Source organism: Uncinocarpus reesii, genomic scaffold (assembly GCF_000003515.1).
Source record: "Uncinocarpus reesii 1704 scaffold_3 genomic scaffold, whole genome shotgun sequence".
NCBI classification, from domain to species: domain Eukaryota; kingdom Fungi; phylum Ascomycota; class Eurotiomycetes; order Onygenales; family Onygenaceae; genus Uncinocarpus; species Uncinocarpus reesii.
Window position 1 is genome coordinate 34,752 of NW_003052498.1, and position 13,753 is coordinate 48,504.

The following is a 13,753-nucleotide window of genomic DNA, read 5'->3' on the forward strand; positions in this document are numbered from 1 at the left end:
GCCAAGTGCCCGCCTTAATCTAGACGCAGTCAAGCAGTCAAGCAGTTACCGAGTGATATAGTAGCTCACCAAGTGAATCAGTTGACGCACGATTGATTCACCACGTTCCCCTTTTGTCACAGAGTTGAAATCGGAAATTGAGTTAGCTATTTAGTTGATACAGAGAGGAAAAAGGGTCAAAGTGTAAATGAGTAAAAAGACGCCCAATCTTTTCCCCTCCCAATGCTCCGGTTCCGGCGGCAGTGGTCGCAAGACTGGAAATCGAGAAAAAATTAAAGGAAAAAAAAAAAGCTATCTTATCACAGCAGAAAAGGGGACTGGAAACAGAAAACGAACAGCCTCCTTCCGTCCAATGCTTTAAAAGGGCCGGAACCCAGTCGCCTGCGGCGTGATCCCGTTCGTCGCTCCGCCAAACGGCATGGCATGCCCTGCCGGGCTGCCGGGGCCCTGCGTTAGCATCAGTCGCGACCCCCCTAGCACCGGCGTGTTGTCCTCTTCCTTCTGCTGTGCCGCCTCCCTCGCCTTGCGCTCCTCGTTGTCCTGCTTCAGCGTCTCGATCGTGCGCACCTGCTGGCTCAGCACGTTGATCAGGTACGGCATCGTGAAGTCGTGCAGCCCGTGCCGCCACGATACCTCCAGCACCACGTCCGGCCGGATCAGCTCGTAGCACGCGTACAGCATCCCCACGTAGCACTCGCGGCTCCCAATGTCCACAAACTGTCATCGTATCATTAGCACACACCCCTCCGCACGCATGGAAAACAGTACTCACGTAGCGCAGCAGCTCCTCCACCACCTCCGTCTTGCCCGAAATCGCCGCCGTCTCGATGGCGTCCTTGAACAGTTTATCCTGCTTCGACAGCGAGATCGACTTCTCCCACCGCTTGTTCTTGCGGTAAATGCTGGCCGCTATCTGCCGGAAGAACACCAACTCGTGCTTCTCCAGCCGCTGCGCAAGCTCAACCGGATCGTAGTTGTCGTAGTTCTCAACCGAATCACGAAGCGTCTTGTAGTCCTCCTCCTCAATTAACAGGTCATTGATCGCATTGTTCACCGCCTTCTTATTCTGGGTCTGCACGTTCAACAAGAACGGCTTGATCAGCGGGATATTGTCAGACTTCTCGAACATGCGGACAACCCGGTTGACGTCGATTCGTGGAGTAAGCACCTGGAGCAAGTCCGTCAACAGTAGAGGTTGCTCCTGGAGATAAAAGTTCAACGCTCGATAATAGATCTCCAGATTTGCCACCTTGACGATTATGTCCTTGAACGAATGGTGTTCCCATGCATCAGCCGCTCGCTCCATCATCGCCAACGCTGCATTGTCCCATTCGTCGTAATGGCAGTACAGGAACACAAGCTCGGGCCACAGGTTCGCTTCCTCGCATGCGCGGATCATCTTGGGGATGTTGATGCGAGTCCAGAAGAGCTTCAGATGCTCCATGACCCGATCCGGATGGTACTTCGACAAGGCAATGCCAAGCTCAGTGAACATGCCCATGTGTGCCCGTTCTAAACCGAGACCGGCCTCGAGTAATGCGATGAGTTCGTCAAAATACCCATTGCGCTCATACTGCCGGACCAGATCCTGGAGCTCCTCGGCGTGGACAATAAGATTGAGTCCGCAAATTTGAGCCAGTCGAAACTCCTTTTTAGCAACACACGCCTCGTTCACCTGCTTCCACACCTTGACATTATTTCCTTTCCTGGCACACTCGACTGCCGCCTGGTAGTCCTCAAGGTGGACCAAAGTGGTTGCCAGTTTCGCCCAGTTTGATATGCTGGAGAAAAAGATTTTGGCCGCTTCATGGTATCCCTCTTCATAGGCCTTGTCACCAGAGGCTTCAACATCGGCGACGTTAACGGCACGGAGGAAGTCTTCAAGCTCAGGGAGTTGATTTAATCTGGCATACGAAAGCGCTAGTGCAGTGTCGACAGCCGGCTCTCGGAGCGTCTTCCTGGCCATTTTCAAGTACTCAACAAGATCCTCGTCTTTACCAGCATGGGTCGCGGTTTCAATGACTTCGTTATAGTTAGACGGGTCGCCAGCACGGATATACGAAGCGATCGCATCGGAAACACGGAGCCCGTCAAGCTGAGCTTTGGCAACTTTACTCCACACCTCGGGGAGTTCCACTCGCTCCGCATACTCTTGTGCTCGATCAATACTGACAATATAATCCACAAGGACGTTTGTCGCCGAGATGTGGTTGTCGACTTTCTTGTAAATCTCAAAGGCTTCTTCGTACAAGCCAACCGATAAGCACATGTTGGCAATCTCCTCCGCATTGAACTCCGTGAGTTTGTGGATATAGTCCATCAACCGGCTCTTATCCGCCTTGGCTGCCGTGAGCATCAAGAGATTCTGGAGACTGCCATTATCGCTGAACGGAGATGGCTCTAAGATTATCTTCTCTAGAAGCTCAATTAATTCCGTAGGGAGGTCCGCTTCGAGGAAGGCTTTGACGGCAACAGATACCTTATCAGGCTCAGCGGACTCTGGAACGGCGGTCGCAATGACTTGGTCAACAAGAGAGCGACGATGGATGTTGTTTCCGTTGAGAACAAAAGCCCAGATTTCGGAATCGGCGCGCTCGAGAAGATATCGTGCTTGGGCGCGGTACATTGAGTTCTCGTTGGTGATGTTGATCAGCTCAAGGTCATTCTGGCCTTTTCGGTACGAAATGTAAGCCAAATTAGGGTCGCGTTTCTCGCAGTATTTACCGACCACCAATGTATCATAGAGATCGTTCTCTTTCAGGAATTTCTCAGGATTGTTATTACTGTCAATGTAAATTTTTGCGAGAGCATTGTAGACCGCCTGTTGTTGGTTACCAGTAGAAAGGGTGTTCTCAAGAAACGGGAGAAGGATCTTTAAGCGGTTTCGACTTTCAACTTCAGATACGAGCTCGTCGATGGGTATGGACGAGGCATCCACAGTGGAGAGCAGGTTTTTGATAATACCCTCGTCGCAATCAACATCAAGGAGTCCTCCAACAACCGCCGGAGTTCGTGATGGGTTCACTCGCTGAACGTACACCTCGATAGACTTGTACTGTTGATTCTGATACAAGTAAAGTACCAAATCGTGAATAAAGTTGAACCGGTCGCAGACAATAATAAGAGGAAGCTGCTCAGTAAGGCGAGCCTCCTTGAGGAAATTCTTGACTTTCTCCGCATTATAATAGTTGCTTTCACGGCAAATCCGCTCCACTTCCGTCATTTGTCCCATCTTAGTCGCCGCCTCGATATATTTAAAATGGACGTCGGGATCTTCACTCAAATTCACGATACTGCCCAGGTAATAGTACAGGCCCTCTGCAGTTCGATATTTCTCGAGCAGAGAAATCAGGTTATTTGCGCCTAGCAAGTCCGAGAATTTAGTAGCGAGTTGGACAACCGCTTGAAGATTTTGCCGCAAGTTCACCTTCAACATTTCGTTCATAGCATCCAATGACTGTTCAACGGACAATCGCCCAAAATAGTTTGTCAACCAGTCAGGATTCAATTTGTCGGTCCGCACAATGTTGCGCATGATCACCGCCGGATCTTCAGTATTCTCCAAGGCACGCTGGTACAATCCGGCGTTCTCGCAGAGTTGTGAGATTCTAGCCTTGTCGTAATGGGTGAACATCTCGTTTCCAAGAATAGCATCGGCAACTTGGGGCGCATTGACAAGGTTCATTTCCAAAAGGCGGGTTTGAAGGTGTCCATGTTCCGGTTTGTTATCTTTGAGAGCATCGAGTAAAAATGCTGTCGCCTGCTGGATCATGTTCTGGGAAATGAAAACATCAACTACACGGTCGAGATCCACGGCCGCTCCGCTTTCCTCACTGACTAGCTGCCCGGCAAATTCAGCACACTTTTCAGGATTAACGCGGACAATATGTTGAAGAAGCTGGACGTAGTCGGGTTGGAACCCGACCTGCCTTGAGTACGCCAGGATTTTATCGAATTGCCCGGTTTCCGCAAAGCCAGCAACAACCTTGTGTGGAATATTTGCCTTCAAATAAATCCCCAAAGCAAGTCCGATATCGTATGGCCGTACAATATCGCCCAACTCCTCAGAGCATTCAAGCTTGTCCTCGCCCAACCATTTTTCAAGCAAATGCTTTCGACTCTGCTGCATGACCGGTCGAACCAATTCAATGCTTTCATGTTTGTTTAAAGTACCCTTGTCCAACAGCATCCCAAAGTACTGAAGAATGACAGACATTCCTTGAGCACTCTGAGGTGCACTCTTTAGACGGTTAATAGTTTCCGGGGTCCGGAGAAACCCACGTGGCGAGTTTGCGGCAACTTTGGCAGCCTCCATATAATTTTGCTGTGTAAGGAGCGTTTCAAACTGTCTCTGGAGCAGGTTATCTGCGCCTGGCAGGCCGGCCTTGGCAGCCAGTTTAACAGCAAGAGATGTGTTAGCTGGGTTATCGAGAAGATAAGGAATGATGGTGCTTTCGTCGACGCTGACGGAGAGAACTTGGCCTTTGCGATTGACACCAACAAGACCGGTGGACTCGGAATCCGGGGTAGTAACAAAAATCGTCTCGCTAGAGATACGGTTCATGAAAATGCAGGTGCCTGACTCTAGGTCGTAAAGATGGATGAAACCGAATTTCGTAACCAGGTATACGATGTCGTATTTTTTGGAAACTTGCATCGCAACTGGGAAATCGTTTGTAGCTTCTGGTGGGAAGTAAATCTCGACGGCTTTCTTGGGGAACTTGGGGTTCGGCTCCTGGTGGTCAATCTCCGCAATTTGCAATTTTGCTCCGGTTTGGGTGCGGACCGCAAAAGCAAAAAGTTTATGGGGCAAAGGCGAGCCTTCGACGGAGATGGAAGCGAAGGTGGCGGCGTGGCCTTCGATGTGCTGCGAAATGCCCCGTTCGACAGAGTGAAGTTGCATTGTTCCTACGATGCGTCCCTGCTGCTGGCTGATACCGACAACGGCCATCCATTTCTGGTCTTCATTGACTTTGTAACTAATGATTTGGCATCCCTATCGCGCAAAATCAGTAGGCGGCCCGAGCAGAACGGCAGTTGCAACGTACGTTGAGGTTTGAGATGCGATCAAACATCTTCAATGGGGCGTGTTGTGACGGATCGAACACATTCCAATGATAAATCGCGGCCTCCGTCACTAAGCCTAAGCTTGTCTCGCTGAACCATTTCCAGTACACGACATCCTCCGTGAGGACAGCTGACTTCAGTTTCTCCTTGGCCTGGAGATCGAATACCTGGACGGTCCTACCCTGAGCTTTTAGAGCAATGATATTCTTGCTCCAATGCATGATGGCATTGTCGGCGTTGATGGGGCGGCGGACGACTTCATTGTTATTTTTTAGGTCGATGATGATGACTTGTGTTTTGTCATTTTCCGATAGTTTCTGGCGAATGCAGACGAATTTATCGGATTCAAGGGTCTGAATAGATCTCACACGCGACAGTGAGCCAGATGCTCGTCCTGCAGAGGCGTAGAGAGGACACTTACACATGAATTGAATCCAATGGATGCCGGCTAAGGCAGATACCATGTCAGCTTTGGCCACACATTTGAAAGAGGCCGCATGTCCCAATCCGAGGTCGCAAATCCCGAGCCGATTGTAGAGTGAGAAGGGGGATGCGATACATACCACGATGTCAAGATTCGTCAACTAGGTAACCACCATGGATTAGCAAACGCAACGCGGCTGGTGCATTGGAACAAAGACAAAAGAGGATACAATACCTGTAGCAACTCCGTAAACTTGATTGGAAGCGGTGCCATGATTATCGATGGCTGCGAGGCACCACCTCATCCAACAATCCCCGGTACAAAGCAAGAGTCAAGGTGAAGATGACGCCAGCAAACCAACAAAAGGGTAAAGTCCGAGAGCTGCAATTAAAAAGAAAAGCGTAATCCCGTAATCCGTAAGCCACAAGTCAAAAGACAAGAATGAAGAGAGGGAAAAAGGAATGAAGTGAGAGAGAGGGAGAGAGAGGAATGGGAGAGAGGACGATGGATGTTGAGAGGAAGTTCCCAGCTGTTGTTTCTGGCCGCTTTGCTTGTTCAGGAGAGGTTGCGGCAGAACACGGTCATGTGACTGCTGCTGGCCGCATTCACCACAGAGAGCCTTGAGGCCGTGTCTTGCTCGCTGCGATGCTTTGTCTGGGAGCTTTGGAAACGGAATTCAGATGTGAATGCTTGCTTAACTTACAATCCAGCCATCTAATTACAGTCAGCCCCCCAAGGCGCTGACTTACAGTGTCCCGATCTTGGCTAATCTACTTGAGCGCATTATAGGAAGTCTATAAGCACCATACTCTCATTCCCATAGCCCCAGCCCGATGACAGTAGCCATGGGGGCACAGGGCGGACCTCATTTGAAGGCTCAATGGTAGCGGCTTCGAGCCGCTTCCGGCTGAATTGGATAGTTAATGAGAAACCCGGGACACCCGGAATCCCTGGACAAAGAGCACAACAAAACTATCCACTGTTGAATGATATCTCCATTTTTCCCAAAGGCTACGACTATCATGATAATAAGGGATGGTTATAAAAGGCTTCCTTCTCTGATATTCATAAGCAGACTGCGTGTTCAATGCCTCGCTCCTACTAATGGTGGAACAGGCGGATACTCTGCTGGACGAAAACCATGCCCAATTTCTCCGCAGTCTCAAACACGGCAGAGTCATTTTGGCTCCCGCTTGGAGCGGCAATGTACTTGACACCCGAGCGAGCGGCACGGAATACATTATCAACAAAGGGGAACTAAACCACAGGTCAGTATTAGACGTCATCACCACTGAAGATGTCACGTACGAAAGCATCCGATGAAACAACGACCTCGCCCAGTTTCTTCGCCCACTCCTCTCTCTCTTCCGGCGTAAAAGGCGCGGGAACTTCTTCAAAAACTCGCTCATAGTCAGCTTTTTCAACATCATTCTTCGGGACCTGACCCGAGCATAGCATGTCAATGGCATTGCTCTTCTCAGGTCGCTTAATGCCAGTCTTCCACTTAATGTTGAGGACACGGTCGTGGAAACGCATCCACCAGTTATCTGCTTTATCACCAGCTAGGCGGGTGCAGTGGATTCTGCTCTGTTGGCCGGCCCCCAGACCAACGACTTGGCCGTTGACCGCATAGCAGACAGAATTTGATTGGGTGTATTTCAAAGCAATGGTGGCCACCGTCAGATCACGAAGCGCAGATTCAGGCAGGCTCTTCAAATCTTTCGGCGTGATGATCGTGCCGAAAGTCGAGTTGGGCGAGATGACAGCATCGTTGCGGTTTTGTCGCAGCTGGACCCCATACACCGTACGCGTCTCTTCACCAGGGGGAGTATAGTTATCGTCCATTTCAAGCACGAGGTACTTGCCTCCCTTTTTCTTTGCTAGTAATGCGAGTGCTTCCGGTTCATAGCCCGGAGCGATGACGCCATCAGACACTTCGCGAGAAATAATCTTCGCGGTTGGTACATCAACAACATCAGACAGCGCGATAACATCACCGAAACTTGACATGCGGTCTGCGCCACGAGCACGTGCATAAGCTTGCGCCAGTCCGGATTCATCGATACCGGCGATGTCTTCAACCATGTATACCTTCTTCTCCTTGTCATTCAATGGAATGCCAATCGCAGCACCCGCTGGCGAGACATGCTTGAAGCTAGCCGCGGCGGGATACCCAAGAGCTTGTTTTAGCTCTTTCACCAATGGCCAAGCGTTTAGAGAATCCAAGAGATTGATATACCCAGGAGAACCGTTTAAGACCTTGAACGGCAGTTTGTTCTGCTCCATGAACGCAGCCGCCGGCTTTTGGTGGGGGTTCGCGCCATACCTAAGCGCAAGGTACTGCGCACCGTCACCAGCATATTGTTTTCTAAAGAATCCCGAAATAGCCTCATCATAGTCGGCCGTGTGCTCAAAAGCCTTCAGGGCATACAAGCGACGGTTCCTCTCGGAAATATCGCCCTTTTTCAATTCGTTCAAGAATTCGGTGTAATCGTTCGGGTCGCTTAGGATCGTGACACGGGCGTGGTTCTTCGCGGCGGCACGGAGCAGGGTTACACCACCAATATCGATCTCCTCGACAGCTTGAGCGATTGTGACCCCCTCTTTCGCCACGGTATCCTTGAACGGGTATAGGTTGCAGACGACGAAATCGACTTTGTCAATTTTCTGATCAGCGAGGTCTTTCTCGTCGGACTCGATATTTCGAGCCAGGATACCGCCGTGGACCGCAGGATGAAGGGTTTTGACGCGGCCGCCGAGCATTTCGGGGGCATGAGTGATGGCGGAGATGTCTCTATTGAATAATTTCCCACGATGAGATACATTATCATCGGCTTTTAATGAAACGAATGCAGGTGCTCAGCGGCATCCTGGTAGCAAGCGAGACTCACTCGACGGGAATGCCGGCTTCCCTGATCATCTTGGCCGTGCCGCCAGACGCCAGGATGCGGACATTGTTTTCCGCCAGGCCTGTTGCCAGGTCCAGGAGGCCGGTCTTGTCGTAGACGGAGAGGATAGCTGGACGGGGCAGTTAGCTTTCGATCGCGGGAGAGCGTAGCATGGAGGGGGCGTGACTGGCATACCAGACTTTGCCATGTTGACCAGAGACTGAAAAGCCAGCTGGATGTCCTCAATTGACCCTGAGAAGGAGACGAGAATGGGTTTGTTGACGGGCGCACTTCGTTCCCGGTCAAGTTTGCTGCCCCTCCAAGCACCGGCAAACACAGCAAACAGCCCGCCGTCTCAAACGGGCCTAGCGTGCCCCGGCTGTTTTTCTTTCGATTTTTTTCTGTTTTTTTTTCTCTTCTTTTTCTCTCCATGAACAACGCAAATTTCAACATTCTACAGTCCTCTCCTTTCAAAGGTTTCTCTGGGAAATCCATGATGTCAGGAAGTATACAACATGCTTGTATAGAATGGAGATCAAATCACAATCAGCTTCGATCTTGGGTGCAGTGCCATTCCTGAAGTCTCTTCGTGGATGGGATTGCAATGATTGAATCTACATACATTCCGGCTGCTCAGCGGTCGTGATGGGAGTGTATACGAGAGTAGATAGTACTGTACATGCACCCGAAATGTTCTGCCTGTCCCAACCGATACTCATGCCGATTAATAATAATTATTATAAGTAATGAAAACTATCTCTTGTTGAAATGTCGAGAAACACCGGAGAAAAGGAACAATAAAGCAGACAGCCCATCCAGCCATCCTCAGTCCGCTAGCCGCCTCCCAATATTACCAAAGCACACGCAGCTGCAGAAGAGCACGCTCGCAATCCACGTTCCAACCGCAAGGCTTTCCTGGGTCACTCCGATGACCTTTGCGGTCTGCAGGAGCGTAGAGCTATTCAGCAACGTCCCTGGAGACACGGCGGCAGACGACGAGGAAGGTTGGGCGGTCGCTGGGGACGGCACAATGGTAGGGTTGATCCCAAGCAGGGCGAGCATACCGGTCAATCCAACCACAGTAGACAGTACGAAGCCTGGTTTGGACCGATCGATAAGATACCAGAGGACAGGGTTCACAAGGGCGAGAGTGAGAGACACCTGAAGCGTAGATTGCCAGGGCAGTTTCCTCTGGAGACATCGTACCATTGTTAGTACACACCAATGAAACAAAAAATCAAGTACAGGAGAACACTCACAATGGCAAAGGCAATCCCGACAAATGCCCCGATGCTCCTCACCATCGGGCTCCATTCCAAGAGCCCGCTCCCTTTGCTCCTCCTCTCTGTGGCTTGACTTCGGCCGACGATCAAGTTATCTCCCCAGAAGAGGTCAAACCATGGCTGTAAGCTCCCCAGCGCAACACCTGCCAGCCCCCAGAGCCCCAGATACCCCAGCGACCTCTGGTCAAGATCAATATTGTCCATGTTGACCGGAACCCGCCCTGCCACCTTTGGGTGCCCGTGTAGATGCGTGATGATCCCTCCATACGCCATTCCAAACAAAAACAGAAAGACGCTCTTCCGCACGAGCGGAAGCACATAACCTCTGAACCCGTGCCTCTTCACAGCATGCGCCTGCAGCACACTCTGTTCCGAGATTCCCTTTCCACCAGGCGAGAAAAACGCCTCCCTCTGCGAAGGCGACAGGTTCTGCAAATTCGGCGTTTGTGCACCCGTGTCCCAGGGCGTGCCCGACCCATCTCGCACGCCCTCAAAAGCAGTGGGCGAGTAGATCCCGTATAGCGTTGGGGACGTGAGGTTCATCATCGATCGGGACGGCAGTAATCCATCTTGGCTCTGCGAGCTCGAGGGTTTCGCGTCTAGGAAATCGGAGGACGCGGATTCTTCAACGGTTGGCGTGCCGGGCTGGGAGGAGTCCGCAGACGGGAGCTCAAACGGTCTCCGGGGACGAGGTCGGAGGACTCGAGAGTTGGGTTCCATCATGAAGTAAACACTTTTTTTTTTTTTTTGGCTCACAGAATACGCCCGCTGATAGCAGAGTGAAGAGAGACTGTGCGGAGGAATATCAAATGGCTCTCTCGCGACAATGACGGCGAGCTCCTCGGGTGACACCGTGGAGAGAAAAAAGGCCTTGCGCGACGCTGTGACCAGAGTCGTCGGCGTCTAGTTATTATCTGCAGTGTTGATGCGATCTGTTGGGACAGTGCTTAGTAAGCTGACATGTGAAGGCGGCGGTTGATTTCAACTTGATAAACAACGGATTGATAGACGGAGAGGCCGTGAAATTGTGCTTCAATTGAAAAAGGCAAGTAGGAATTAAATACATAAGATAGGCGAGCTGCCTCTTCTGCATGCAATGATTATACAAAGTAGTGATTTTCGAAGGCGTAGATCAAACACATTAAAAGCGATAACTAGTTCAAACTTCAAGCACAGTCTCGTCATCGTCCAGCTGGCTGGCCTCCACGTCGTTGTCCGGAGACAAACTGTCGCCTCGGGAGTATTCATTCTCACCGAGCTTGGACAGCTCCATATCCACGTCAGAGAGCTCTTCGGTATCATCACCGTCGCCCTGCACGACTTCGGGTCCAAGACCAATGCTGCTCGTGTCATCCTGGCGGCTTCGGGTGTCAGGGAGGCTGCTCTCACCAAGCAGCTCTTGGTCAATTGTGTCCATGGGGCCATCGCCGCGACCAGCGCCACGGTCGCCATGCAGCACAGAGTCATCGGGCATTTCAGCTTGTTCGGGAGCATCGGCGTGAGGTTTGGAAGTGCCCTTCGATGGTCGCGATCTTCGCTTACTACCAGTCGCAGTGGATTTCTTCTGGCCTGTGCCACCACGGCTTGAGAGCTTCTTTGTCTGCTCATGCTCCTCGGGCGCATCCTCAATCATCTTCCTTTCTCTCCTGGCCGCTGACCGGCTCTTCGGCTTATGGAAACTGGATGTCGCATGACTAACCATCTCCAACTCATGATGCTCCTCAACCGGAGGTCGATTGTAATTAGCTCCCAAGCCATTAACCGGATAATCTTTATCGTCAGACAGAACCGAATCCCAATCCCATCGTTGCAGTCGCCGCGCAACTTTTCTAATCACGGAGAAGTAGAAGCTAGCAGTTTCTCCATAATCCTCTTCTTCTTCTGGGTTGGGACAAATGCCACCCTTGCCCCAAGATTTCTCGTCTTCCGTGTCATAGCTGGTCGGCAAGCTTTGAAGTAAGCGTCCCGCACGGGCAAACGGGACTTCCTTTTCTCGGCGCACACGGAGAGCGTCCCATGTTTCCATTCGACGTTGAGCCAATGCATAATCAACGCGTTGCTTTCGGTTCAATTCAAGGGCGATCTGATGCTGAGTCATTGGGCGTGGTCGGCGAGATCCACTCTGGCCGCCGGAAACGGAATTGCCGGAGACATATTGACTTAGGATTGGATGTGCAGCGCCAGGGGGAGCAGGGGAAGAGGTGTCGGGAGTCTGCTCCATCCTGGTCTTGAGGACCAAGCGCTGCGGTTGGCTGCCGGGCGGTCGATTGGCCGAAGAATCTCTCTTAGGGCGCTTGGAACGTGGCCTAGAGGTTTGGGGGGGTGTTTGCATTTCACCAACATCCTCATCTTCAAGAGCTCGCTTGGCTGGGTTCAGAGGCGTGGCCGCAACCGACCCATAAACGTCACTACGACGCCCGCCGGCAGCGCTCCGATCTCGTCTCGAAGTATGACTGGTGAGCATTGTGTCCTCGGAAGCTTGGTCGTCGCTTGCATAATCTAAATGCAAAAAAGAAAGCAATGGTCAGAATATAGAATTCACACATGGACACAAGGGTCGGTCGAGTGTAGCGGGTTATCACCTTTTTTCGGGCGCTTGGCATGCCGGAAGATAACATCGTCCTCTTCCAAGATCCCTGGTTGATACAAATCAGCCGCCGTCATCAGTTTGTCAAAGTAGTAAAGCGCGGGTACATACGCTTTCGCTCCCGTTGCTTCTCCTCACCATACCGGATTTCCTCCGGTGAGTCCACGTTCTCAGCTTCAGCCTCTTGTTCTGTGAGTTCCTCTAGCCCAGGCACTTTGAGCGGCAAACCCTGGCTCCCTTCCCCAACAGTGCCGGGACCGAAAGGGTTCTCCAAGGCGGCCTTTTCAGAGAAATCACTTTCCAGGTAATACCACATCAGCCACAAAAACGCCCTGGCACGGCTTTTACTACTCAGCGTTGGTCGCATCACCAAGTCGAAGAAATCTCCCGGGGGCTGAAAGTGGAGCTCCGATATCTTCGGAGCGTAGTGGGACAAGACGAAAATGAGATTGACGGGGTTCGTGCGAGGGACCGGAAGACTCTTGACTTTCTCCACCGTACCCGGCTGCTCGACGTCTTCGGAGGCGCCTTTGAGGATCGATTTGAGACGGGGTGCATCCTGCAGCTGCTTGTACGCATTGGAGTCTTGGTGGGCTTGGAGGGACGGGATCGAGTGGTAGGTTCGAAGTTGGGCACGCATTTCCGGGAAGACTATCTGGGTATTAGCCGCACAAATCGCTATGCTTTGACCGTACATTCATGCACTCACAGTTCAGGGTTGTATTCATCCTCCCAAAGTTCACAAGAAGGCACACCATGGCCATGTTGATTGCCGAGGACTTTTCGGTCTGCAGTTTTTCCTTGAGTATCTTGCTTGTCTTGCTGCTTTTCGCCATCGCATCAAGATAGATATCCGTAAACGTGAAATTCTTATCACCCTCGGGAAACCGAGTGAAGCACGGCGTCTTGTCTGCGAAGACGAGTCTCAAGAACTCGTACTGGATGTCCTTTCGCCAAAGGGGAATGCCATCATCCTTTTTCAGATGCCTGATTTTGTTGCCCGAGTAGACGGAGCCGATCGTGCCATTTGTCTGTTTCCGAGTACTTGCGGGAGCGCTTTCTGTAGCCGGCTGGGGGTCGGACGGCCGTCGAGTGTTGGTATCGCGACGGGTGCCGGATGGATCGACGTTCTCTGCGCGCCGAGGCTTGACAGGCTTTTCCCAGGCGCTTTGAGCGGGTTCGGCATTGGGACGCCCGGATTTTTGGCGGGACGAATCTACATCTGACGGCAGCACCGGGTTGGCAGGCGGGCTTGCGGCTGCGGGCAACACGGAGGCCTTGCGGGAAGGCGTCGCCATTTTTGTGTCTTCTGTCTCGTCGTGATCCGCGCGAGCAATGCCATTTACGCGGGGGGGACGCGACGCGGGAGACGGCTCAGGTTTCGGTCGGGACGAGGAAGGGCTATGGGAATTGGGCGTCGGTGAGGGGGAGCGGCCACGAGATGCAGGATCATGGCTGTCAGCCATCGTAGAAGTGCCGTGGCGGGTCAGCGGTGCAGGTGGTG

General features: G+C 51.8%; 4 protein-coding genes across 4 annotated transcripts; all 4 read right to left on the reverse strand.

Moving 5' to 3' along the window:
• Positions 1-357: 357 nt before the first annotated feature.
• On the reverse strand, positions 358-5,764 carry UREG_04750 (clathrin heavy chain; the record flags this gene model as incomplete). Its single annotated transcript, XM_002584015.1, has 4 exons — positions 358-717; positions 773-4,996; positions 5,049-5,651; positions 5,726-5,764. 4 exons carry the CDS (start codon positions 5,762-5,764, stop codon positions 358-360), a joined length of 5,226 nt encoding a protein of 1,741 aa, XP_002584061.1.
• Positions 5,765-6,592: 828 nt separating this feature from the next.
• Positions 6,593-8,587, reverse strand: UREG_04751 (phosphoribosylaminoimidazolecarboxamide formyltransferase/IMP cyclohydrolase; the record flags this gene model as incomplete). The annotated part of the gene is made up of 4 exons (XM_002584016.1): positions 6,593-6,748; positions 6,800-8,285; positions 8,383-8,509; positions 8,575-8,587. 4 exons carry the CDS (start codon positions 8,585-8,587, stop codon positions 6,593-6,595), a joined length of 1,782 nt encoding a protein of 593 aa, XP_002584062.1.
• Positions 8,588-9,204: 617 nt separating this feature from the next.
• Positions 9,205-10,205, reverse strand: UREG_04752 (uncharacterized protein; the record flags this gene model as incomplete). Its single annotated transcript, XM_002584017.1, has 2 exons — positions 9,205-9,570; positions 9,639-10,205. The coding sequence occupies 2 exons, from the start codon at positions 10,203-10,205 to the stop codon at positions 9,205-9,207; spliced, it is 933 nt and encodes a 310-aa protein (XP_002584063.1).
• A 616-nt stretch (positions 10,206-10,821) lies between these two features.
• Positions 10,822-13,715, reverse strand: UREG_04753 (uncharacterized protein; the record flags this gene model as incomplete). The annotated part of the gene is made up of 4 exons (XM_002584018.1): positions 10,822-12,103; positions 12,205-12,298; positions 12,361-12,900; positions 12,959-13,715. The coding sequence occupies 4 exons, from the start codon at positions 13,713-13,715 to the stop codon at positions 10,822-10,824; spliced, it is 2,673 nt and encodes an 890-aa protein (XP_002584064.1).
• Positions 13,716-13,753: the final 38 nt, after the last annotated feature.